We start from the raw sequence: 25,934 nt of genomic DNA on the forward strand, positions 1-25,934 counted from the left end.
CTGTCACTGAATACAGCTCTCCTGCGGGGCCAGCTCTAGTTAAGCCTGGACCCCTGATGGTCAATGTTATTTTTAAAGGTTTTGTGCAAAGTAATGACTACATTTCCATAGGCACGAAAAGCTTACATCTTTACTTTTCTTTTAAAAAATTTTGCCTTCGTCAGTCTTCACCAGTTAAATGTTAACGTGCTCTTCGATTTTCAGTACCAGAGTTAGTGCCCTGAGACCATCCTTTAAAAGATCTTCGTTTAATTACTAAGTACAATACATCAGGATTTGGGTTAAAGGAGGCAGACACAGAGCAAACTATTGGGCAATAACATCCTTATCAGTTAATTCTAGTGGATGCAGACCTTTGGATGCTGAAATAACTCCTATCCTGCACCATTTTTATTTTACCCAACTGATGTCAGAAGTATTTTAGAATCTTCTGAGGTCGTTTCACTGCATCTGTTTACCTTTTTACACGGAGACTGCGTGTAACCAGCTTACCCTACACCATGATTTGAAGATATCTGGAGGGGAGTTTAAATGCATCCTCTCCCCGCATCTTCTCAAGAGGAAAGCAGGCCTGACCGTAGCCTCACAGCACCATCTGGCTTCCACGTCCACCTGTCTGCATCAGCCTCCAGGGGCCACCAGGCCTTCCCCAGCCACAGGTGCTGTCACCACTGAGGTCCCAGTCTGTCCTCTCCACCACTCTGTCAACTTCCAGGGATCCACTCGTAAGTCATATTAACTTTTCTCCCCACTGGATTTACAATGCCTGGCATATACTAGGTTCTCAATAAACGTTTACTGAAGGAATGAAAAAGATTAATGAATTAACTTGAAATACCCATGCAACCTCTAGACCGTCTAGTAGAGCAGCAGTGTAAGGAACCTCACTGATTTTCAGGCTTCAGATGTTTTATTTTTTACTTTTTGACCACGCCATGTGGGATCCCAGATCCTTGAGCAGGGATCAAAACTGTGCCCCCTGCAGTGGAAGCTCTGTGTCTTAACGACTGGCTCGCCAGGGAAGTCCCTAGATGCTTTATTTAAAAAAGAAAAAAAATGCACTCTGGTCGCAATGTGATCAATGGAAATTGCAGAAAAACATTACATATATTTAATTAGGAGTTCATTCAAACACCAGGGGCCTCTAGATTTCCTGAAATTGAACCTGGGGTATAAAAATGTCAAGAAGCACTCGCTGTCTTAAATATTTTTTAAAGACATCTATTTCTAGAGTCTTTCAAGAAAACTATTTTGCTATTTAAATTCTCATGGCTCAGGGAGAGCCCGCTCTTGATGGTTGACTTCAATTGTGCAAATATATCACTGTGCAAAACTGTGCCTGAAAAATAGAAGTTAAAGCTCATAGAATCATCCTGGTCACGATGGTTAACAGGCCCCTGAAGGGGACCCAGGTCCCAGGCTGGGGGGGGGGTGGGGGGGAGCTCAAAGTCACATTTGGAAGCTTCTTGGAGCAGTGGGGAGAACGGGACTTTGGAATCCGGCTGATGGGGTTTCTAACACGTTTCACCACTGCAAGTGCTGTGAATTCTGGGCAAGAGCCTTACCCTCTGTGCTCACTGTCCTTCTCTGTAAAGTGGGGTGTGACTGTCCCCCCAGGGAGACAAGCCAAGATGCTGGCTACAATGCACTCAGCGCCACAGGTTGTAATCTTAGGGGAGCAAGACTCACTCTTGTCATTTCTGTCACGGCCACTCAGGGTGATTTCTAACAAATACCTTGGCCTCCCCAACTCTGTGCTCCTCGAGTTCATCACGCGTGGAAGAGGGGGTGGCTGGTAGGTCACAGCCACTGGTTCTGAGCCCTGAGTGCTAGTACCAGAGAGCACGCCTTTTTCCCTTGAATAGCCCTAAGCATTTTCCTTTTTAACAGCCCTGAGTTCACACGCTCCCCCAGCCTTCCACAAGGGAAAAAAAAGCAATTAAATTCCAGTAGCTGTCAGGAATTGATCCAATCACTACAAAGTACTTTGAGTCTCTTGGCATGAAACATTAATTAGAATATCTGTGTGTTGGCGTGGAAACCGCATTCCCTGGTTCATTTAAGAGTTCTGTGCACATTGTACAAAAGGCAAGCCCTGCTCCTGGCTGTTTCCCTGTATTCCCCCGACTCCAGCCTGGCTACTCCCTTTGGGTCTGTCGAACTCTGGGTGCATCTCCATCCTTTCGTGAGTTACTCCGTGAACAGTGGGGGCTCCTTTCTTCATGTCTGAGTGTTTCTGGTGCCTAGAGCCTTGTGCTCAGAACAGAGGATGCTGCCAAGCTCTCTGGAGCGCTGCTGACTCCTGACTGAACGGGATGCACATGTGGACGGTGCCCTGGTTGTGCCCGTGCAGTCATTTCACACCATACACAGTGCCTGGCCCACCTCATGCCCTCGTTATCCTGACGTCAGTATGACAGCAGAGCCTGTCTTGGTGGCCTCACGTAACGGTCAGCACTGTGATCCTCAGTCACTGCTGAGTCAGTGATCCAGTGACCTCACTGGGCCCCTCTCTCATCGCCCTGCACTCCGGTCTGCCTGGACACTCTGGTCTGTGTGGACCATGTCAGCTGTCGTGCACACACTTTTTCTCAGCAAACAGCAAGCTACTAGGAGGCGATAAACCCTCCTCAAGCAAGTAAATATTACCATCACTAAATGGCCAATACATTTATTAGTATCGATACTAGCAAATATTCTTTGGGAAAAGAAATAAAAATTTTAGTTATTTTAAAGTAGTTTCCAGGTATGAATTCATAATGTTCGAGCAAGTTATCTGCAATTAAGTATGACTTCACATAAATCTATGTAGCATGTCTGTATGTAAGCACAGGTACAATTCTGCAAAACACACGCGCGCGTGCACACACACACACACGGAGGACCCCAGGAGGTGGGGACTCCATCCGCTTTACAGCTGAGGAAGTTTAACTCTCAGAGGCTTTCATCGTCTCTTTCATTCTGTGTGAGGTGGAGCAGGAATTGTAGTTCAGCCCCAAAGCCCTGGTTTATGTTCACAGTGAAACACCGTCCTTCCAAATGACTGAATGAATCCATGCCTCAGAGAGCAAATCAGGAAGGCTTCAGTTCAGTTCAGTCGCTCAGTCGTGTCCGACTCCTTGTGATCCCATGGACCGCAGCACGCCTGGCCTCCCTGTCCATCACCAACTCCTGGAGTTTACCCAAACTCATGTCCATTAAGTTGGTGACGCCATCGAACCATCTCCTTCTCTGTTGTCCCCTTCTTCTGCCTTCAATCTTTCCCAGCATCAGGGTCTTTTCAAATGAGTCAGCTCTTCGCATCAGGTGGCCAAAGTATTAGAGTTTCAGCTTCAGGATCAATCCTTCCAATGAATATTCAGGACTGATTTCCTTTAGGATGGACTGATTGGATCTCCTTGCAGTCCAAGGGACTCTCAAGAGTCTTCTCCAACACCACAGTTCAAAAGCATCAATTCTTCGGTGCTCAGCTTTCTTTATAGTCCAACTCTCACATCCATACATGACCACCGGAAAAACCATAGCCTTAACTAGATGGACCTTTGTTGGCAAAGTAATGTCTCTGCTTTTTAATATGCTGTCTAGGTTGGTCATAACTTTTCTTCCAAGGACCAAGCATCTTTTAATTTTGTGGCTGCAGTCATCACCTGCAGTGATTTTGGAGTCCCCCAAAAATAAAGTCAGCCACTGTTTCTCCATCTATTTGCCATGAAGTGATGGGACCGGATGCCATTATCTTAGTTCTCCAAATGTTGAGCTTTAAGCCAACTTTTTCACTCTCCTCTTTCACTTTCATCAAGACGCTCTTTAGTTCTTCCTCACTTTCTGCCATAAGGGTGGCGTCAGGAAGGCTTACAAGAGCACAAAGCCACACTCGGTGTAACAGGAGCTGTGTGTGAGAAACGAACTCAGTGCCGCCTCCTTTCACTGCACTGACTCTGCCCACCCCAGAGACGCTTGTGCTGTGAGCAGAGACCAACCTTGGGGAGGGGGCTGGTTGTGCCTCTTGAGAAGGGTCTTCCCCAAGCTGTCGTCCAGCTCATGACTCCTGGTTTATGATGCATGATTCCACACAGGAGTGTCAGGAGGCTTGCCCGTGACTCTAGAAGGAGACAGAGCGGGACGAGGATGCTCGGCCGGGGGCCAGGCCAGCCCGCAAGCCTGGGGCTGGCGCCGCGCGGCCAGAGGGACCCAAGATGTCCTGCCTGCAAGGGGGTCCCGGGATCGGGAGAAGCCCTGTCGTCCCTGAGGACGCAGCATCAACAATGGCTTTGATGACCTGCAGGGTTAAACAGGACAGAAATCCAAATCAAATGGACCCCCTGTGTTGCTGTCCTCCCCACTGGTCATACAGTGACTGCAGAACAGTGCTTGAGTTTCAAGTCATCTCTACGTGAAGGCCTAACGAGTAAACCTCTAGAGCATAGACTAAATAAGAAGCCTTACGTATTAGACACCTACCGCACGCCAGGCAGAGTGAAACCCTCTACCCGTTATTCATCTGAATCTCCTGGCAACCTCGTGCAGAAGCTCCTACCATATACAGATGGGGAAGCGGAGGCTCTAGAAGTAATGAGCGACCAGCCGGATGTCTGGTGAGCACGGCGGGTGCTCTCACCCCTCGTTTGTGTTTCTGGAAAACTCACTGCAATGGGATTCAGAAGCTGGCACAAACTTCATGCACCAGCAAAGCGGCTTCCCAGAGTTGTCTGCCCACGAGTCTGGACAGGGGATGGGGTTTCTCCCGGGGCTGGGGTTGGGAGCAGAGCCCGGGGCACAGCAGTCTGCCTGATGTCAGCCGTGGACCCTACGGAGCCACGAAATCTGGATGGAGAGCCCTCATCTCCCCATGGCCTGTGCCCAAGGAACGCCAGGCTGAGTTTATGCAGAAGCCAGAGTCCCTGCCTGACGTGCTCGTAAATCTGGATGCGCATATATTGAACTTGCTTAAAATAAGGAACATTAGGGGTCTCCCGCCAGGGCAGGTTCCTCTTTCTCTTGGCTGAGTGTGGATCCCAATCTTCTTTAGGCTATAGATTCATCACTGTTGCACGTCTTACTTAAAGACCAATGTAAGTGATGGTGTTTGGACGTGGGCCCCGTGCCTCTGTTTGCACCTGTTAGTCTGCATGAGAGGTTCCATTTCAGGACCTAAACAGGGTGTTCTTATATCCAGTTGGAAAGCAGTGCTAAAATGAAACAGACCAGTGAAAAGTCGAGGACATCTGAGAACAGAACAGGAATCCCGTATGTTCGTACCAGAAAAGACATCACGCTGGGGCCACAAGGAGAGGAGGAGCCACGGAGACCTGCCCCGGCCCGGGGAACGCAGGGTACCCTGTGCCCCGCGGGGTCTGTCAGCATCCCTGGCCCCATACTCGGGACACCAGTGGCACCCTTGCCCCCGCAGGTAGTGGGCAGACTGCCCCCCGGGCCCCGGGCGGAGGGGGCAGTCACCCCAACTGAGAACCACTGAAGCCAGAACAGGAATCCCGTAGGTTAGCAGCAAGGAAGGAGACCAGCAATCATTCTGGATGAGGAGGAGGAGTGAGCCCTGTTATGGACTGGCGAGAGCACCACACTCTGCTGCTGCCTCACCTGGAGCAGGTGTCGTCCTGAAACCTCACCTGTGGGCACCGGGGAGGAAGCCTTCCTGCCTCGTCTAGGCGGTCGCCACGTTCCTTCCCAGGGGCCCCTGGCTGTGCACTCACCGCAGCAGGGCAGCCTCTGTTCTGCGTACCCCTGCCCTTCCAATCAGGCTCCCCGCAGGCTCGGCCATGCTGTCCGGCAGCAAACCCCAGCCGCTCGGGAAGGTCACGTCTCAAAGGGCAGCCTACGCACTGGGCCGCTCACAGCAGACACGTGCGTCCATGTGAGCCTGACGTACCGAGATCCTCTGGATCCAAGTGGACGCTCTGGGGGACGGAGTTCCCAGCTAGACAGTCAGGCTCACCAGTGCTCAGTTACTGCTGGCGAGGCCAGCAGACACGGAGGGCAGGGCTCTGGGATCAGCTCCATGGGTGGCTCTGAGGTCCGTGCCCCCGGCCCTGTCTGCCAGCTCCCGCACTCCAGGCAGCCGCTTCCAGCAGAGGCCCCGGCCCTCCCCTCACTCCTCCCGTGAGTCCAGCCCTGTCGTCCCAGACCTGGGAAGCATGGGAAGGCTGGCCCCAGCTTGACTTCCCGCTGGCATCGCCTTCAGCCCCAGGGGGGCCCACTCGCCTCGCCTGCCTCCCCGCACCCCTGGCCTGACTTCCTGCCGGCACATAGGCCCCGGGAGCATGTGTCCGCATGATGTCACTAAAAATAAGACTGGGAGGTTCTAGACTGCGTCCCTGGAGTCTCTCAGCAGCAACTGGGGATTGAGAGCATCCTTCCACAGGGACCTGGTGCCACCTCTGGGAAGGGACCAGCAGGCTGTCCTGCGAACATAAAGGTCCCCTCAGCGTTTTACGAGAACAAAAGGCAACTCATGCTCTTGGATGTTGTATTTTTAAATAAAAAGACTTTATTTATGAAATAAGATAGCAGCTAGCAGTTTAAGGAAACCTGGGGAGATATTACTTCACATGGAGGCACATACGCACCTTGGAAAATATTTGGCTAAGTCACAAAATTAGCATTTTGAGTCACCTGTAAAGTGCTGAGACATCATCTTGGGTGAATGCCTGCACTTTTTTTTTTAACCATCCAGTGAGTAGAACATTGGTAGACAGATACACGTGGAGCACAGTGTACCCAGGTCACTCGCTCACGGTGACTGAGGCAGGTGGCCCGTGTGCCAGGGCTGTGTTGACCGAGGGCCAGCCGCCTGTGTCCTGTGTCCACCGCCAGCAAGGCCAGCCCCCCGACCAGCACCACGCATCCTTCAGGACGCGTTCAAAGCCAGACAGCGCTCCTGGTCAACAGATGCAAACACAGCAGGAAAGGACCGAAACGCCGTCTGCCCATCTCCGGTGACACAAAGACACACGCATCTCTGACGTGGGTATTTTGGTGTCAACGCTTGACTCTAAATATTGATAGGAATTAAGCATTTTGGTTCAAAGCAAACATTATCTGTGAAAAGTTACTCGTAATATATTGGCTAAAATTTTGTTAATTTTTTTAATAGAAAATTGCGATATAAAAATACTACTTTGTTAAAAAATATACAATACATGCATTATAGCACTTTGGAAAACCCAGCTCAACTCAGAAAGCAAATACCACCACCTGGACCGGTATATTTGAGCCAGCTTTCTTCACTGTTACAAAGTCTATTTTGGCGTTAAAGAACATCCAACATAAATAAAAGCAGTGAATCTGAATCAAGTAAAATCGCTCTGAGAATGTTAATAAGCCCCTCCACTACTGCGCACGCAGGACTTCCCGTGAGTTCCGAGTCCGCGAGCTCTGAAGGTAATGGGGCAGACGCGGAGCACCCTTGGGGACTCCACGCGCATGGACACAGCGTCCACACACCCAGCTCCACGAGCGTTCACCCTGGGCCCTGCTGCACGAGGAGAAGCAGGGGGCTGCCCAGAGGCACCCCCAGGACGGTATTGCACATTTCAGCCCCAGAGACAGTTGGGGATCCGTCCCCAAGCCGCACGACCGCGGTGAGACCACTTGGGCGTTGGCCTCGGCGGGAAAGACCCAATGGGCCCCTGGCTCACACGTGCAGCAGGGGGATCTGCCAGACCATGAGGGACGAGGCCAGCTCCTCCGGCCGCTGCGGTCTGGCCTTCCTGGTCACGCGCCGGTGGCCCTGGCCCCCGCAGGCCACCAGCACGGAGCTGGCCCTGGGCCTCCGGGCCCGCCGGCCTCGGCTGGGGGATGTGCAGGGCAGGCGCGGTAGGTCCTGGGTGAGGCTCTCCTCCGGCCGGGGCTCCAGGGAGCCGGAGCCCTGGGACGGGGTCGGGGACCCAGATGAGGAGGAGACGTCGCTGCCCTGGGTGACGGAGCCTGTTGAAGTGCCCAGCCAGATGGCGTCGGGGCCGCCCCGGCCCGCGCACAGCCCCGGCCCTTCGCCAGGGGGCGCGTCCCGCTGCTCGTCATCCTGGGGGTCAGCGCCAGGCAGCAGGCTGTCCCTGGGCCTGTCCTTGTCGGCCTTGAGGGTAGCCGCAGCCACAACCAGGAACTTGACAGGCCCGTGGTGCGCGTGGTGGGAGACCAGGCCCCGTCCTGCAAGGGCATAGGGTGAGTTCGGCCCTCACAGCAGGACCCCGCGCTCCCCGGCCACCCTGCCACTTGGTACACCCCGCCACTGGGGATGTCCTGCACACGGTGGCTCAGAAGGAAAACAGCACCCAGGCCACGTTCCCCTGCACTTCCAGTTACACTGAGAACGCCCTCAAAACCACGGTCCAAAAAAGTACAGCCATGGCTTTCGTCAATGGTATCTCAGTCTGGTACTTGCTTAAAATGGTTAAAGTAATAAAACAGATATTCTGTTCTCTGCATCAGAGCTTTCTCACCTGCTCTATGTGCTAAATCAATTCAGAAGTGTCTGAATCTGTGCGACCCCATGGAGCCCGCCAGGCTCCTCTGTCCACGGGATGCTCCAGGCAAGAATACTGGAGTGGGTTGCCCTTCCCTCCTCTAGGGGAATCTTCCCAACCCAGGGATCAAACCTGAGTCTCTTACATCTCCTGCACTGGCAGCCGGGTTCCTTACCACTAGCACCACCTGGGAAGGCCACTTCTAATACGACTTCCCCGTCTTACTTGCAAATTGGCATCTCATATGCTCACTCAGTTCATTTTACTCCATCCTCTCCCACTACCTGTCCACCATCCCATCGTAGAGAGACAGTTCACAGAACAAATGGAGAAGGTCAAGTTTCATTTGGGTAACAGAATAAGGTTGGATGAAGCACAAGCTGGAATCAAGATTTCCATGAAAAATATCGATAACCTGAGATATGCAGATGACACTACCCTTACAGCAGAAAGCGAAGAAGAACTAAAGAGCCTCTTGATGAAAGTGAAAGAGGAGAGTGAAAAAGTTGGCTTAAAGCTCAACAGTCAGAAAACTAAGATCATGGCATCTGGTCCCATCACTTCATGGCAAATAGATGGGGAAACAATGGAAACAGTGACAGATTATTATTTTTTTGCTTATTATTATTTTTTTTTGCTCCAAAATCACTGCAGATGGTGACTGCAGCCATGAAATTCAAAGATGCTTACTCCTTGCAAGAAAAGTTATGACCAACCTAGACGGCATATTAAAAAGCAAAGACATTAGTTTGCCTACAAAGGTCCATCTAGTCAAGACTATGGTTTTTCCAGTAGCCATGTATGGATGTGAGAGTTGGACTATAAAGTAAGTTCAGCACCGAAGAATTGATGCTTTAGAATTGTGGTGTTAGGGAGAAGACTCTTGAGAGTTTTTTGGACTGCAAGGAGATGAAACCAGTCCATCCTAAAGAAGATCAGTCCTGAATGTTCGTTGGAAGGACTGATGTTGAAGCTGAAACTCCAATACTTTGGCCACCTGATGCAAAGAACAGATTCATATGAAAAGACCCTGATGCTGGGAAAGATTGAAGGCAGGAAGAGAAGGGGATGACAGAAGATAAGATGGTTGGATGGCATCACCAACTCAGTGGACATGAGTCTGAGTAAACTCTGGGAGTTGGTGATGGACAGGAAGGCCTGGCGTGCTGCAGTCCATGGGGTCGCAAAGAGTCAGACACGACTGAGCAACTGAACTGAAAAAAATAAGGTGTCCTTCCAATTTCTGTTTAGAAGTGCATTCCCTTCAGGACATTCTCTGCTGTGGCTGTCGCTCCCTCTGCACAAGTGAGCTGAGACCAATCTCCCACCCCTGAGTTTGGACCTGCAGGTTGTCTCCTGCTCTTTCTGCACCAGGCCTTGCTTCTAGATCTGGCTGCTTCCTAAGACAGGCTCCTGAAGGGGAAACCTGACTCCTGACGCTAGAGCATTTTCAGGTCTTTGACACCCAGGTGCTTTCCAAAAGGCCGTGCCCATTGGAGCTCCTCCCAACACTGCACAAAACACAACCGCTCAGGTTCTGGTCTCCTCTGCTGCAGAACGTACCAGCATCTGTCTTCACTGAGTAAAGGTGTATAGCAAGGCAGAGACTAACAGGTGGAGAAAGAGGTAACACGAAAACATGTTTTGGGGATGAAGGTTTCCCTGGACCACTGATGACAGAAACAGGAAAATAAAAGCATGACCTGATGACTCAAGTTGATAAACACAGTCTCTACAGGACGAAATGGAGGAAAGAAGAGTAGGAGGAAAAAAGAGAAACCACCAAAAGAATTCATATTAAGCGAAGACACAGCTGGACACAGACCCGTGGGCTCAGTAAGCGTCTGGGACAGGAAGAGGCCCCAGAGGCACAGACGTGTGCGTGCACTCACCAGTCACCTTGGGGATTCCCTGCAGACGCGGGACGGGCAGGGCCACCACGACACCCAGGCTGGTGCCCACCATCAGCAGGCCATGGCAGACGAGCAGGCTGGTCACAGACAGCCGCTGGTGCCCTGGACGGAGGGACAGGAGAGCTTGTGCCTGCAGCCCACGCTCTGGGGCAGCAGTCCCAGGAACTGCCCAGAAACACTGCAGACCCCCTGAGCTCTCCCCGAGCCACCCCACCCAGGGTGGGCAGGCATCGCCAGAGCCCTAAGCTCACACTGCGATGCTGCAGCCAGATGAAGAAGACCCCGAGGGGCAGGCGCATCCCAACTGCGCTCAGGACCACACAGCCGCAGCCGAGGGACAACCCGGGCACATGCTCTCGGCACCGCTGGGCTGGTGCTTCCAGAGCCGATTGCATCCCCCAGAGCCGTGCAGGGAGACCATCCACTTTGCGCGCACACACACGCACACACACACGCACACATACATGCATGCATGCACACACATGTGCACACATGCACGCGCGTGCGCACACACACGTCAGACAGCGGCCACTGTGAGCCAGGGCCCACCTGCATAGAAGAGAACCCACTGCGGGTCGGGCTCCGCGGGGAGCCCACCCCAGGCCTCTCGGGGAAGAGACACGACTGAACGCTGCACAGAGGTGTGTGAACAGGAGACGCCTGCCATCTGGGCAGCTCTGGGAAACACTGAGACGAGACTCTGGAGTCCCAGGGCGGGCTGACTCCGGGCCTTGCGGCCACCCCTCCACGACCCTGCCCCCAGCAGCAGCGCCTCTAGCAGGAGCTCGGCCAGGCACCGTCCGGCGGCTCCCTTCAGCATTGCACTCGAGCGCGAGACCAGCTATCCAGGCTGCTCCTAGGCAGCCAGGAGAACACTTCAGAACAGCTGGACCCTTCTGTTCCCCAGAAAAGAGTCATTTCCAGCTTCTCTGCATTTGACCTGAAGTTCCCCTTAGATAAAAAATGTAAAAATGAATGGTCTAAACACAAAAGCCAAAGGCAGGTCAGCATGTCTACAGAAGTCCCTTTATGATTACTTTGCAGCAACAACCACCACCAAACTAAAAGAACAGCTACGAAGCCAAAGATCTGGTTTTACTTCTAAACACAGACATGTGGTTTTTAAAAAGCTAGTGTACAAAGTTCCCAGGAATCCTGAACATGTGCCTGTGGTGGCGGCTGGGGTTCTGGCAATACCTAGGACCTGCATGTCTGCCTACACCTCAGTTCTGTTCCCTAGCTCATAAATAGTCACTCTTGAATCTGGTTTAAGTTGCTGAATTCCCTTCTGATGTGGTTGATGGTACGTAGAAAAGCTACAGTGACTTTTTGATTAGATAGAAAACGTGGCTGTTTCATTTGGTGGCATCACCCCTGGAAGGCGCTGCGTTCGCTGCTCGGGCCCTGCGAAGCCCAATCTGACGTGAGCACTCAGCACGCTCCACCCGCCTTGCCGCCCTGGACACAGCAGGAAACAGCTGCCTCCTGGTGTCCCTTGTGAGCCAGAGGACACGCCACCCTCTGAACCTCAGCGGAACCCCCCCCACCCCCAGAGCAGAGCTGGGTAGGCTGACCGACTGCCCTTGTGCGTGCTGACCCAAGGTGCCACCATCCACCGTCTGCTGAATCCAACACAGTTTACAGCAAATGTGTGGCACTAACGGTGCTCAGAGTGAGCTCCAGAGAGGACAGAGAGAGGCGGCTCATCACGCAGACCCGGCCCACAGGGGAGCCGGCCAAGCCCCTGTAAACTAAACAGGTCACAACACTGTGACAAAAACAGGCGTGACTTACAGTATATTTTGTTTTCCAATTCTTATTCCTTCTGGCCTGGAAAGTCTTCACTTCCAGAACCTAATAGAATCGCACATTCCGAGAGATCACAAAATGACAGTTTATGTGTTACTGCCATTTCTGCATAAAAAGCAAAGCCCACTCGGCGGCCTTAGGAACACAGCTGTACAATGAGGAGTGTCCAGGGTGATGGGAGCCCGGCAACTCGCAACACCACAGCCCGCGGGGCACAGACGCACTGACTGAAGGTCTGAGTGTCAGGCAGGACACCACGCGGCACCACTGGCCTGAGAGTAAGACAACTCAAGAACAGACGCGAGAGGGGTCCCTGCTCCCAGATCACCTGTGCACTGAGAACCAGAACATGGCAGAGAGCTGTCTGAGCATCCTGAGAGTAAGACAACTCAAGAACAGACGCGAGAGGGGTCCCTGCTCCCAGATCACCTGTGCACCGAGAACCAGACCATGGCAGAGAGAGCTGTCTGAGCATCCTGAGAGTAAGACAACTCAAGCACAGACGCGAGAGGGGTCCCTGCTCCCAGATCACCTGTGCACCGAGAACCAGACCATGGCAGAGAGCTGTCTGAGCATCCTGAGAGTAAGACAACTCAAGCACAGATGCGAGAGGGGTCCCTGCTCCCAGATCACCTGTGCACCGAGAACCAGACCATGGCAGAGAGCTGTCTGAGCATCCTGGCACCGGCAGGGTGGCCGCGGCCTCACGCCAGCACACCCGAGTTCTGCTTCAATTTCCACCTTCCTCACGGCCCGCCACTCCTGGCGGCCCCAAATCCGGGAGTAAGATACAAGATGCAGACAGAGCACAAACCCCCGGGTACTGCCGAGCTTGTGAGGATGTCTCACATGACACACTGACACAGAGCCCACGCCAACCAGAGGCTCCGCCGTGACAGGCTGCAGCTCAGGAGGAAAGGACCCAGGCCTGGCGCGGGCGGGGCGGGGCGGGGCGGGGCGGGGCGGGTGGGGGAGGGTGCAGGCGCAGGCCTGTGACAGCGGGCAGGGCCGTGTGTGTCCTGAGCCTGACGGTAGGAGCCACACTGGTGGGTGAGACACAGGGCATTAGCCAGGGGCGGGGAGGGGGAGAGAGCGAGATGGGGGGAGTGAGCCCAGCTCACACAGGCCACGGGCCTCCTGGGCTCTGACCCACGGGGACTGGGGGCTGGGGCGCCTGCAGGCCTACACAGAGCCATTCACACCAGGCAGGGCGGCCTCTGCTCCGCCAGCAGCCAGGAGAGGCGGCCCATGTGGGGAAAGACAGGACGTGCCCGAGGTGTGAGCTTGCTTCCTGAAGACCCGCGGAGACATGCACATGTGCCAGGCAACAGACGTACATACTAACTACATGCACGTACACACTCATATACATGGTTCGTGTACTGATACATGACAAGCACACATGAATACATAATAGCCACATGCCTACACACACACACACACGCGCATGCCACACGAGGCCCCCCCACCCCCACTCTGCATGCTGGCTGCTCTGAGTCCCTCTGTGGGAACACCCACCCTCCTAGGGCTGATGGAGCCCAGTGGGAGTGCCCTGTGACTCCCCAGAGCCCCCACACCCTCCAGCCGGTCTCCCCCGTCCTCTGCTCCTCCACTTCAGGTCCTGCCCCCCGACCCTGGGGCCCACGGACCATGAGGAACGGTCTGCAACCCTTGGCTCTGGCTCTGAGGAGGGCGCCCCGCCAGGCCCTGCACCACAAGCCCTGGGGAAGGCCCCACCTGGCAGCATGTGGTGGACGGGGGTGGCGATGTTGACGTCCTGTAGGTGCTTGAGCGTCTCCGTGTGGAACAGGCGGAGTGTGGACCCTGAGGTGAAGGCGACCCAGATGCCCACGCCGGCAATGGCCATGTGCGAGACCACCATGCCCTCCTCCTGGTGGGCCTCCAGCTGGCCCTGCGGAGACAAGGGAACGGACACGGTGCGGCGTCAGGCGCTGTGCGCTGAGTCTCAGGGGGCCCGCTGTCCCCCCACCTGTGTGCGGTGTCCAGCCGGTGCCCCAGACCTCACCTCCCGTCAACCACCTGCCACGAGGGCACTGTCACCCCAGACCCACAGGCGCCAAGCAGCAGGCTCTGGACGCGTTGGACCCATCAGCCCCCAACCTGGAGGGAGCGAGGGGCCGCACTGCCTGCCCGTTGGGAGACCCGGAGGCAGCGGGATGCTCACCCGCTCTCGGCGCCCCTCCGTGTCCCCCACTCTGGTCCCTGCGTGGCCACCTGCTGCTGCTCCATCTGACTGGGTCCCCCAGAGCCTCTGGGCTGAGTGTGCCCTCAGCTCCATCCTGACCGCCCTGCTCTGAGGGAACCCCAGGGGGACACCTGCACCCTGTCCCCACAGTGGACAGCTGGTGCTGGGCCACTGCTGTCACTGCCAGGGACTGGGGGGCAGGCGGGGTGAAGCCTGGAGACTCAGGAAGAAGGAACAGCATACCCACAGAAGCCCTCTTAGTCCAGAGTGGATCACAATCCCACCCCACTCCCTGCCCTGCAGAGAGATCACTGAAAACCCCCTAAGGGTAGACGGCAGGCTCACCCCTGTCCTGGGGCAGCTCCTCAAGCGCTGAGAGCAGGGGGCGTTCACCACCCGCGAGGCGGGCCATGCACCGTCCTCGCACGCACACGGGAAGGGTCTACTGGCAAACCTTCCCGCCGCACTCACAGCGCCGGGCATGCCCGAGCTGGACCAGAGGCGGACCTGCGAGTGTGCTTTCAGTCAGATGGGGATTCCGGTCTCTCAGCATCACACCCCGTCTTAAGTGAAGGTGGCCCCGAGCGGCTTGGGGGGCTTCTGGGGCCCCTGCACAGGAGCTGCAGATCCTGGGGAGGAATGGCCGGGGGTCATCCCGAAGCCACGACTCTGGCACCGCCGAGATTCCGGAGCCGCAGTGCTCGCGAGGTGGAGCACATAGTTCTGTCGCCACCGCGAGCCACAGCCACACATTCCCTCCAAAGGAAGGCCCCCTGCCACGTTCATGTGCACCTCCCACAGAGTCTCCCGATGATAACCGCAGGTGCAATTTAAGTGTGTCAGCGGGCTGGGCTGGCGTCGCGGTCAGAAAGGCGCCCCGAGTCCTCAGGCAGAGGCTCTCCGGTGCACGCGGAACCCCACGGTCCGCTTTCTGGGGAAGGACAGCCTGCGCTCTGGCAGCAGCTCGGGGCCCCGGCTCCCCACACTGGCTGTGGCACGCGTCAGTGCTCCTTCGCTGTCACTGCTGTCTTCGTGGGGGTGACACGGTGTCTTGCATTTGCTTCGGTCTGCATTTCCCCGAGGACTAACGATGCTGTGCGCCCTTCCCTGCGTGCGCGGGCCAACTGCGTATCTTCCCTATGGAATGGTCCGTGCAGAGTCTCGGTCCACTCCTGAACTAGGCTATTCCTCCCGACTGTTGAGCTGTTTGCTGTACATCCTTGGCAGGTCCGCGACAGGTCTGTCAGTATGTCCTGCCTCCCGAGGGCCAGCTTTCCACTCTGTTGGCAGCCTGTGGAGGGGTTGGGCTGCCCCATCCACGTCGTCACGTGACAGACACAGCGGTTCCCTCCTGACGGGCCTCACGGGGGGCGGTTTTTGTCCTTGCCTTCTGTGGGCCGGAGCAGACCCCTTGGGAAGCCCACTACCCAGACAGAGCGGGAGGAAGTGGGCGCCCGGTGTCACCCCACTGCCCCGCGCACTGCCGAGAGGGCAGGCGGCCAGTCCACAACCCGCGTGTGGACACGGACCTGTGTGTCCGGTCACCTCCGAGGGAGAGCTCAGACAGCGGGGCCGCCCTAGGAGGCAGGGCCAGGGCCAGGGCCCCCCCCGCCCGCCACCCCAGAGAGGAGCAGGGCACCGCGGGGCTGTCCCCACGCTCCTGGAACCTGCTGGAGAGCCGTGCCTGCTGCCCTCTGGCGGCCGACTGTCTCAGCATCAGCGCTGAGGCTTCTGCAGGGAGCCCAGAGGCTGCAGTCTGGGGAGGCAGCTGGTCCGGCTCCTGCCCTGCCCGGGGCAGGCCCCCTCGCTTCTCTGGGGACCATCGTCTGGAGCGTTCTCCAGTCACATGTCTCCCAGGAGGAACCCACAGGCTGGTCCCAGGGCCCTCCCGCACCCACTGCCACCACATTCCCTCCAGAAGGGCCTCAGTCCCCACCCCGCTGCCCTCCACCCGCAGGCACGGGAACTTTCCCATGGAGCTCTGTGGTAACATTCTCAGTGCGTCTTCCGCAGCCAACCTCACCCCCCTCCCCTCAATGCCTCTCAGAAAATCCTCCAAGAAGACAGGTTTCCTCACATCTGGTCCGTGTTTAAATCCCTGCCCGCCCACTGCCTCCAGAGCACAGCACGGTGCTCAGGGTCACGCAGGAGCTGGTTCCGGAAACAGAGCCCAGCGCATCGTGTCATGGCCACAGCCTCCGCCTCGCCAGCCCTGCCCAGGCGGGCCGTGACGGGTGGCCATGCCCCCAAGCCTTTGATAGGCCAGAGGTCGACAGCCCCCGAACCCAGGGGAGGCCTCTGTGCCCCGGCCCAGCCTGTGCCCCTCACGCCCCCAGGCCTGCGCTCAGCCCGTTTCTGAACCAAAAGGGCCCAAAACCGCCTGCTCACGTCCTGGCATGCGTCAGCCCTGCCCTGGGACGCTGTGCATCCTTCCTTCTGGGGAAGCCCGCCCCCTCCCGCAGACAGGGCCGCTTTGGGGGTCTGTGACCCGCGGGGCCCGGTCCCCGCTCAGAGGACCCCTGCCTGGTGCAATGCCTGACAGCTGGCATTGTGGAGGCAGGAGGTTGGGCCTGGCAGACCCACAGCTGTCCTCACCCAGACACGCCCCCAGGGCCAGCGGCCAGCATCGCCCACCCACCCCGGGTGCCGTGACCTGCCCGTGAGTTCTCCCCGTGTGCTGGCACTCTGCACGGCACCTGCACACGGTGAGCACAGGACACGGCTCCGCTGCATGATGGACGACGCAAGTAAGAGCTCATCTCAGGACACTCGGCCTGCCTCCCGCTGTCTCAGAGGCTTGGTCTTGTTTGAACACGGGAAGTTTGGGCAACAGGGCACCTGAGTCCCCTTCTACCACGAAATCATGAGGCTCTGGCTCCAAAGGCCTCTGGAGGGGCAGGGTCCCGACCCTCAGTGGGTGTCTCAGAACTGGCCCACCCGTGGGCTCAGGCCTGTCCCCACTGTGCCCTGCGTTCCATCTTTCTACAGAATGACAGGAATTAACTCGGAAAAGACGCTTCAACGCAGGAAACACTCTACTACCTTAATAACTTTTCCGTTTCATTCTTCCTATTTTCCCCTTCAGCATCAGGGGTGGGGGTAGAAGGAAAGCTTTTTGTCATTCTTTCTTTCTGTCTGTCTGTCTGCAGTCAGGAGCACTGCACTTTGCCGAAAATCAAGAGTAAGGAAGAACAGGCCTTACTGTAAACAGCTCCAGTAAGAAAACTGAGACTGAAACTAAACCGTGGCTCCCAGACACAAAGCTGCGTGCTCAGCAACTGCAGAGCCCGGAACGTTCCGCCTGCTCCCAAACATCAGGTTACCTTCCGAGCTGCAGCTGTGTTCTCAAAGCTCGACGTTCTCCTAAAAGGTATGAAATGAGTCCCAGAAAGGAGGCTCTCGCAGCTGGGAAGGAGGAGTCTGACCCCCAAACACAGGCGACGCAGCTCCATCTCGCGCACCGAGCGTTCATGGTTCCCCGCCTGCTCTCCATGACCCGATGGCGGGCGGGCGAGGAATTCCTGCGGGGAATTCCCGTGGCGCTGGACACACGGCCCGCCCAGGGCAGCACCATGGCACTGAGCTGGCCCTGCAGCCCCGCCACCACCTGGAACCGGGGAAACCACCGCCGAGCAGAGGTCACTGCAAGCACACTCGTGTGCCGCTGAACCTCAGACACCCTTTCCTTCTGAAGGTACATTGTACCTCACCTCCTGCTTGACCCAACCCAGAAAGAGTGCAGCCTCGTGACCATCACAGCACCACGCCATGACTGCCCACAGCACCTCCGGGAACTCTCCCAGCAGCAGCTGCCCACATTAACCCTATACCCCTAACCCCCACCAAAGAGGGTGGAGACCACCGTGATTCAGATCTCAAGGGCTACACCAACAGCCCACTGTGGTTTCCCCGCACGACAGAACCACGGGACAAATTACATTTTCTAATAACAGCTTCTCTCTATATATATACATCGACTCATTTTGGTACTAAAAATGCACAGAAAGGAGGCTCTTACTTAAATCCAAATATAGTATTTATGAGTATCCAAGATTTACAGCATACACACTCTTCGGAATTTCTACATGGAATATATTGATGATTATAAGGTCGTACTGTTACGTTAGCCTGGAATTGCCCTGGTGGTGGCTACAGAAACCATCTTTTGAGCTTTTGGTATGAACTTATGACAAAACTAATGCATTGGTTTTGGAGAAATGTCCTAAAGCAGCAGTCCCCAGCATTGCTGGCACCAGGAGCGACCTCATGGAAGACGATTTTTCCACGGGTGGAGGGGGGGAATAGTTTTGGAATGATACAAGTGCATTACATTTACTGTGCGCATTACTTCTGTGAGCATTACAAGCTCCACCTCAGGTCAGCAGGCACTCAACCCTGGAGGCCGGGGACCCCTCTTCTAATGAAAGGTTGTTATATTATTATTCCTTCTGTGTGAAAAGAAATTGAATACGACCACCGTGTAGTGTGGGGCTGAGCTGGGATGTGAACTCTGACTCTCACTAGCTGACTGATAAGGTGATGCTGTTGCGGTGCACGGCGGGGAAATGTGGTTCTAGCAAGTGGTCACCACGCTGATGAGTCTCTTGCGCAGGCGCCGTGGTCAATGACTTCTCCATGCTCCACTGAGGGTGTCTTACTACCCTGACGTATGTGAAGTAAGAAGGAGCAGATACATAGAAGCAGAAACAAGTTGCTACACAAACACTGAGCAGGGTTCCCCTGGAGGTCCAATGGCTGGGACTCAGCGCCTTCACTGCGGGGCCCTGGATTCAATCCCTGGTAGCGGAACCATAATCCTGCAAGTCGTGCGGCACCGCCAAATAAAAAACAAACAGGAAATACTGGGCAAAGCCAGGTTTCTCTCCTGCCTCCGCTCTTGCCATCAGCCCCGTCTCCTCTCCTGCTGAGCACTGACCCTTTGTCACCCGAGGCAGCTCTGTCTTGCAGGCCCCGGGGAAGCCACGTCAGAAACACGGAGGAGTGGCTTGGGGTCCAGTGGCCAGCACACCCCACTGTCTGCACTTTGTGTCTGTGGCTCTGTTGGGGCTCTAACGTCCCTCTGTCCACAATGCCTCCAGGGTAAAGAGTCGGGGTCTGAGGCCCAGCTCTGATTTCTCCAACAGCTATCATGTCTACTGAATAAATCCATTTACTGCACTGATGCGAAACACCTCTTCAATCAAACACTATGCTTCCATATGTCCTTGAAGACTTCCCACTATGTTCCTACTGAACACATTTTTTAGACTAACATTAATACTAATCAGCAGGTACATAAGGCATAATTATCCCATGGGTGTGGCTGGAAAAGGGCTGTGGGATCCTCAAATTAATCCTTCTTCCCACGCCAAACTAGGAGGGCTCTCCCTTTAGCGCAGTGGCCACAGGCAAGACGCTGCCTGAGCTTTCTACAGGCAAGGGGCACGCCTCCGCCACGCCTGGGAAGTCAACACACTGGTGCACAGCATTTTTCCCACACAGCGTCGCCACTTAAAACAACTTACCTCCACGGCAAGAGTCTCCACACTGATGATGGAAACTTGACCTCCAGATGCCGCCCACAGCATGTCTTCCATCAAGAGCAGACTTCGAACTGGGAGGACGCCTAACTTAATCACCGTTTGAGGCTCGGAATTCCAGGATCCATCTTAAAAGAAAATATTTCTTTCAATTTCAGTCAGTTTCTCAAACTGACATTTCTTCAGAGACACACAGATGGCCAACAGGTGCATAAAAAGATGCTCAGCATCACGCATCATCAGGGAAACGTAAGCCAAACCTGCAGCGAGACACCACCTCACACCTGTCAGAATGGCCATCACCAAAAAGACAAGAAATAACAAGTACTGGTGAGGATGCAGAGAAAAGACAGCCCTTGTGAGCTGCTGCTGGAAACGTAAGCTGGTGCAGCCACCACGGAGAACAGTATGGAGGTTCCTCAGAAAACTGCAAAGAACTACCATACACTCCGGCAACACCACTGCTGGACACATATCAATCCACACAGAACAGAAACACTACTTTGAAATGATACACACCCTTCAACGTTCACTGCAGCATCATTTCCAACAGCCAAGACACAGAAGCAACCTAAGTTGCTGATGGATGAACAGATATAGAAAATGTGACATGTATACACACAATGGAATATCACTCAGCCGTAAGAAACAATGAAATCTTGCCACCTGTGAGAGCATGGGTGGACCAGCAGGACTCGATGCTAAGTGAAATGAGTCAGAGAAAAGGAAACACTGTATGGTCTCACTTATATGTGAAATCTAAAAAAGCCAAACTCATAGAAACAGTAGAAGGGTGGTTGCCAGGGGCTGGGGGTGGGGGAGACAGGGAGATGATGGCCAAAGGGCACAGATTTCAGTTATAAGACGAAAAGTTCTGAGGATCTAATGCATAGCATTATGGTTACAGTTAACAACATACTTGAAACTTGTTAAGAGAAAGGACCTTAAATGTTCTCAGAACAAAAAGAGCAATGGCTAGTACGTGATGTGATGGGAGTGAGAGCTAGCAGGTGGCGGTGACCACTTTGTAACATGTACGTGTAACGGTGTACCTCAAACCTACACAATGCTATGTGTCAGTCATATCTCAGTAATCTTTGCGGGGGGGTGGGTAGGTTTCAGTTCAGTTCAGTTCAGTTCAGTCGCTCAGTTGTGTCCGACTCCCTGCGACCCCATGAATCACAGCACGCCAGGCCTCCCTGTCCATCACCAATTCCCGGAGTTCACCCAAACTCATGTCCATAGAGTCGGTGATGCCATCCAGCCATCTCACTCTCTGTCGTCCCCTTCTCCTCCCGCCCCCAACCTTTCCCAGCATCAGACTCTTTTCCAGTGAGTCAACTCGTTGCATGAGGTGGCCAAAGTATTGGAGTTTCAGCTTTAGCATCAGTCCCTCCAATGAACACCCAGGATTGATCTCCTCTAGAATGGACTGGTTGGATCTCCTTGCAGTACAAGGGACTCTCAAGAGTCTTCGCTAGCGCCACAGTTCAAAAGCATCAATTCTTTGGCGATCAGCCTTCTTCATAGTCCAACTCTCTAAGTTCACCCAATAAATAAAAATAAAGCCTGAATAAGTTTGTAACACTGGAAGAAATGGACACAGACACCCCAAATCAAGTTGGAGACCAGATATATCATAGTCATTTCAAACTTTCAAATAATCGATAGTTCCCATGAAATTTAAACTCTACTTGCAGAAAAAACAACTTGAGTGAATGCTGAACAAAGGTTGCAGAGAAGAGACACAGAGAGAACCCCACGATAGACACTCATGCAATTCTAAATAAACGCGTATTCAAACACGAGTCACACGGAACAGGAGTGAAACGATGGGTCCTCAGCAGAGTGAAACTGCCCTGAGGGGCCCCGGATCCTGCCGTGCCCCTCATCCTCTACAGGACTTCAGCGCGGGCCTTATAACCTGCCCCTGCCCGAGGCCGCAGGCTTCTGCCCTGGGACACAGTGAAGTGTGTGCAACAGCCGGCGCTGTGCAGGGCGGCCTAACCCAACAGCTGGCGCTGTGCCAGGCGGCCTAACCCTAACCCAACAGCTGGCGCTATGCTCAGTGGCCAAACCCACACCCTAACCCTAACCCAATAGCTGGCGCTGTGCTGGGCAGCCTAACACAACAGCTGGCACTGTGCCGAGCGGCTGGCCTCTGTCCACGTCCTCCCTTCAGGACCGACCAAGTCACGGGAGCCTCGGGATGCGGGGTGGCATGTACTGATGGGACTGCCGCTTGGCCTGGAGCGAACCCCCACCCAAGATGTGGCAGTGACACCTCTGGGCAGGTGCACCCCGGGACACTCACCGTCTGCTCTGGTGTAGACGGCCACGGCACCGTTGACCAGACCGGCGTACAGGCTCTGGGCTGTGCAGGCCAGGCTCATGACCGTGGACTTCTCCGGGGTGAAGAAGTGCTGCAGCCGCACTTTCTTGCAGCCTTGGCTGCTTTTGTAGATGGAGATGCTGAGAGACGTATCACCCAGTGGGTGCTTGCTCACATGGAAGGGCGCGACCATCGAGTAGGAGAACCCTGTCTGCCCCAGCCCACCCTTCCCCACCTCCTGCTCCTTCTTCAAACACCTGACTGCACTGAAGAAGCTGCTGACCCTCTGATCTCTCTCTTCTCTTTTAAAAGACAAGTTCCGGATTCTTTTTTAAGCCTAGTTCTTCTTACAGATCTAGGGATTTCACACTAGGAAAGTCAATGCACCTTCCCTTTAAACTATGAATGATGCTCGGTATGAGGTTAACACAGAGCACAGCTGTTTCATCCCGAAGTCTAAGAGTTATGTGCACTTAGAAGCATGAATCAGCAGGAAGCGCATCCGCGGCAAAGGGCAGCAGGAACTAGAACTCTCCCTGTCAGGTGCTGCCGCCCCCTGGAGCTCCCCGGGAACGTCCCACGCATGGGCTCCTTCAGAGTCCGAGTCCCAGCCTGCTCCCCCCTCACCGCACAGACCCCAGCAGAGCTGCCAGGGAGGGGCAGTGGCAAGGCCAAGGGGCGGGGGATGCGCTCACCTGCCCTCCTCCGTCCCCAGGCAGACGGCAGGCACGCCCAGCGCCCGGCCCCCACCCTCAGGCTCGTGGGGCCTGTCCTCGGCGGGCACATACACCATGCATAGCACGCGGGACTCCACGTTGAAGCACTCGATGACCTTGGGGCTGGAGTTATGGAAGGAGACGATGGCGATCTGGCCCATCTGACTGGTACAGCTCCCGATCTGGGGGTCGGGGGGAGAAGTGAGCGGGGGGCTCCCATGGTGCCTCCACAGCTGACCCCCCACGGCCACAGGGAGACCCAGCTCCGGAGTGGGAACCAGCTCCCGACAGCGTTGAATGATCTTCCATATATGCTCCCTCTGCGACCCTCTGGGTTCAATTAGGTAACCTTTTCCTTTACTTAAGTAAAGAGAACAGTTTTGCTCCTGTAAAAGTCACATTTATATCCTTTAAAATCTGAACACCTAGCACCACACGATAGTAGAGGCCCATTGATATGTAATTCAAAGTCTGGAAATACGGACTAGAATCAATCTTAAACCAGGCCTTACCTAAGAAAACAAGGCTATAAAAAAAGGAGAAAAGGGGTGAGAATGGCCCCAGTTGGGAAAAAAAAAATATTTATTATTTAAGTTAGTTGTCTTTGGACTGAAATTAATCTGGAGAAGTTTATTAATCTGAATTAATCTGAAAAAAGAAAAAAGATAAACATTTCACTCTAGGATTGTCCTTTTCCCATCTGGGACATCCACATTTATAGCACACTGACCAATAACAGCAATCTACGGGACGAGCCTGTCATTTTTTAATCTCATTAACTGTGGATATGGATTCTTCACGAACCTGAATTAAAAACAAACAAAGGCGTCTTACCCACAGGAAACCGTGAGCCACAGAAAACGAGTCTGACTGATTCTCATTATTCAGGTATGGCTCAGGATTATAAACAGCACATTCAATCTAAAGGGGAATAAAATCAAAGACCCGAATTTAAAATGGGACACAGAGGAGGCTGGAAGGCAAGTCTTTTAATAGATAACAGTGTCTGACATAAGCCACGGAAATGACAAAGAAATGACAAAAGAGGAAAAGATGGATGGACGAGTTGCAGAAATTTTGTTTTTAGAAGCAAACACGTCAGTGTGCCCAGGGGCTGCATCCCCATGGGGGAGCCATATCGACAGGCCCGTGCCTCTCCCAGGGAGTGGGCTCTGCCACTGGAGGGGTCCCTGTAAACCGAGGAGCTCCAGGACTGAGTATCGGCCAGAGACCACACAGGAAACAGTAACATGTCTCTAAAACAAAGATACGCCCACGTGTCTCAGTGGTCACAGCAGTCACTGGTCCTCATGCCTGAGTGCACAGCACAGGCACATGAGTACAAGGCCCCTGGAGACGGGCTTTGCCTCAGTAAAGAATGGGCCCCACACCCCAGGCCGGCAGAGGGCCCCCAACTATGACCCACGTGGGAGCCCAGCCACCAGGCGAGGAGCCCGGGAGGAGGGCGGGGCAGCAGCCCAGACGAGCAGGCTCTGGCCTGAAGCGCCCCAATCCTGCAGGGTCTCTCCACAGGCCAGCCCGGGGACCACGCCCGAGGCTGCCCGGGCCCCACCTTGAACTCCTGCTGCTTGGCCACCGTCACGGGCATGTGCCCCAGGAGGAGCGGGTGTCTCTCCTTCCTGATCTGGTTCCCGTCGTCCTCCACGCAAAACCAGCCCAGGTGGTTCTCCTCCTCTGCAGCCGCCGGGGAGAACGGACAGAGGTGAGGACACTCTTGCGGGTGACCGGACGCACCTCTTCTCAAGCTTCCTTCCCAGCCGCGGTCTTACCCTCCCGGGCGTGCACCCATCATGAGAGGAACGCATGCCGCCCCTGGTTTCATCAGCTGACCTCAACCCGGCTTACCCAGGGCGAGCTTGGCCATCTGCAGGCTGTTGATCCAGGACTCCTTGATGGCGGGAGTGAAGGTGTTGAACACGGCGGTGAAGAAAGTCGGCCGGCCGGACCTGCAGGGAGAAGGGAAGGCCGTTCACTCTGCAAGTGGGCTCTAACAGTCCCACTTGCAGTTCCGGGGCCTGCCTGTAGGACACAGTCCCCAAACCGCGAAGATGAGCAGGGACAGAGGACAGAGCTCGCAGGCCCCCCGCTGAGGCCCACTCACTTGTCCTGCTTCCCTGGGAGCTGCAACTGCACCCGACAGCAGTCGGCCGCGCGGATCTCTTCTTCCTTCTTCAGAATCAACCTCTGTAAGCCGGACGTCCAGTCCTGGGCCACCGACGCGTTCAGGTTCTAGGAGGAGAAACGCAAGCACATGGAAAGGTGTTAGTAAGACAGCACCGAACCAAGGGAGAGGAAAAAGCGATGCTGTGACTAAAAGACCCAGGGAGGCCAGTGACACTTCTCATGTCAGGAAAAAGGCTCCTTCGGGAGCAGGGTCATGTGGTGCCAGGACGTTTCTAAGAGAACTGAGGCTCGAGTCAGCCTCAAGGCGAAGACAGTTACACTGGAAGGCTTCAGCTCCTCGGAAACGGGAGACACAGACAGTCAAATCAAGGCCTGGAGTAGCTCCAGTCCTCACTTCTGGGTGGTGGGAGCCATGCTGACGATGGTTTAAAACTAAAACAGAATTTAAACCGAAGATTCAGCTGTCACCTGATAGTTTCCTTTGAGGTTTCCAACCAGCTGAGTGATGTGACCAATGACGCTGAGGTCGTGCAGCAAGTTTTGCAGGTCTTGATACAGCTGCCCCGGCCCCATGTAAACTCGGTCTGCAACACAGGCGACAAAAGGCACACGCTGGGGACTGCCCTAGCGCTCCAGTGGCTCTGAAGGCAGGGGCCCTGGTTCCACCCCTGGTCAAGGAACTAAATCCCACATGCTGCAACGGAAGATCCCAAGTGCGGCAGCTAAGACTCGGCACAGCCAAATGAAACTAAAAAACTAAAGCGCACAAATCTCAGTGTGTTCCCACCAGGGC

General features: G+C 54.8%; 1 protein-coding gene across 9 annotated transcripts in view; it reads right to left on the reverse strand.

The window, feature by feature from the left end:
• Window positions 1–6,488: 6,488 nt before the first annotated feature.
• Window positions 6,489–25,934, reverse strand: part of ARHGEF10 (Rho guanine nucleotide exchange factor 10) — a 62,961-nt gene continuing 43,515 nt past the window's right edge. For all 9 annotated transcript variants that reach the window (XM_088832759.1, XM_088832763.1, XM_088832762.1 and 6 more), the window contains 11 exons: window positions 25,610–25,725; window positions 25,119–25,246; window positions 24,863–24,963; window positions 24,570–24,691; window positions 23,831–23,917; window positions 22,976–23,178; window positions 22,263–22,420; window positions 19,934–20,076; window positions 13,940–14,114; window positions 10,373–10,495; window positions 6,489–8,163 (listed from right to left, as the gene is read on the reverse strand). In XM_088832759.1, coding sequence (XP_088688885.1) covers window positions 7,652–8,163; window positions 10,373–10,495; window positions 13,940–14,114; window positions 19,934–20,076; window positions 22,263–22,420; window positions 22,976–23,178; window positions 23,831–23,917; window positions 24,570–24,691; window positions 24,863–24,963; window positions 25,119–25,246; window positions 25,610–25,725 — 1,868 coding nt within the window. In that variant the 3' untranslated portion in view covers window positions 6,489–7,651. The remainder of the gene's footprint in view (window positions 8,164–10,372; window positions 10,496–13,939; window positions 14,115–19,933; window positions 20,077–22,262; window positions 22,421–22,975; window positions 23,179–23,830; window positions 23,918–24,569; window positions 24,692–24,862; window positions 24,964–25,118; window positions 25,247–25,609; window positions 25,726–25,934) is intronic.

The sequence above is a fragment of the Moschus berezovskii genome, chromosome 26, assembly GCF_049115385.1.
Source record: "Moschus berezovskii isolate FMDL1 chromosome 26, NW_MosBer_1.0, whole genome shotgun sequence".
In the NCBI taxonomy this organism is placed as follows: Eukaryota; Metazoa; Chordata; class Mammalia; order Artiodactyla; family Moschidae; genus Moschus; species Moschus berezovskii.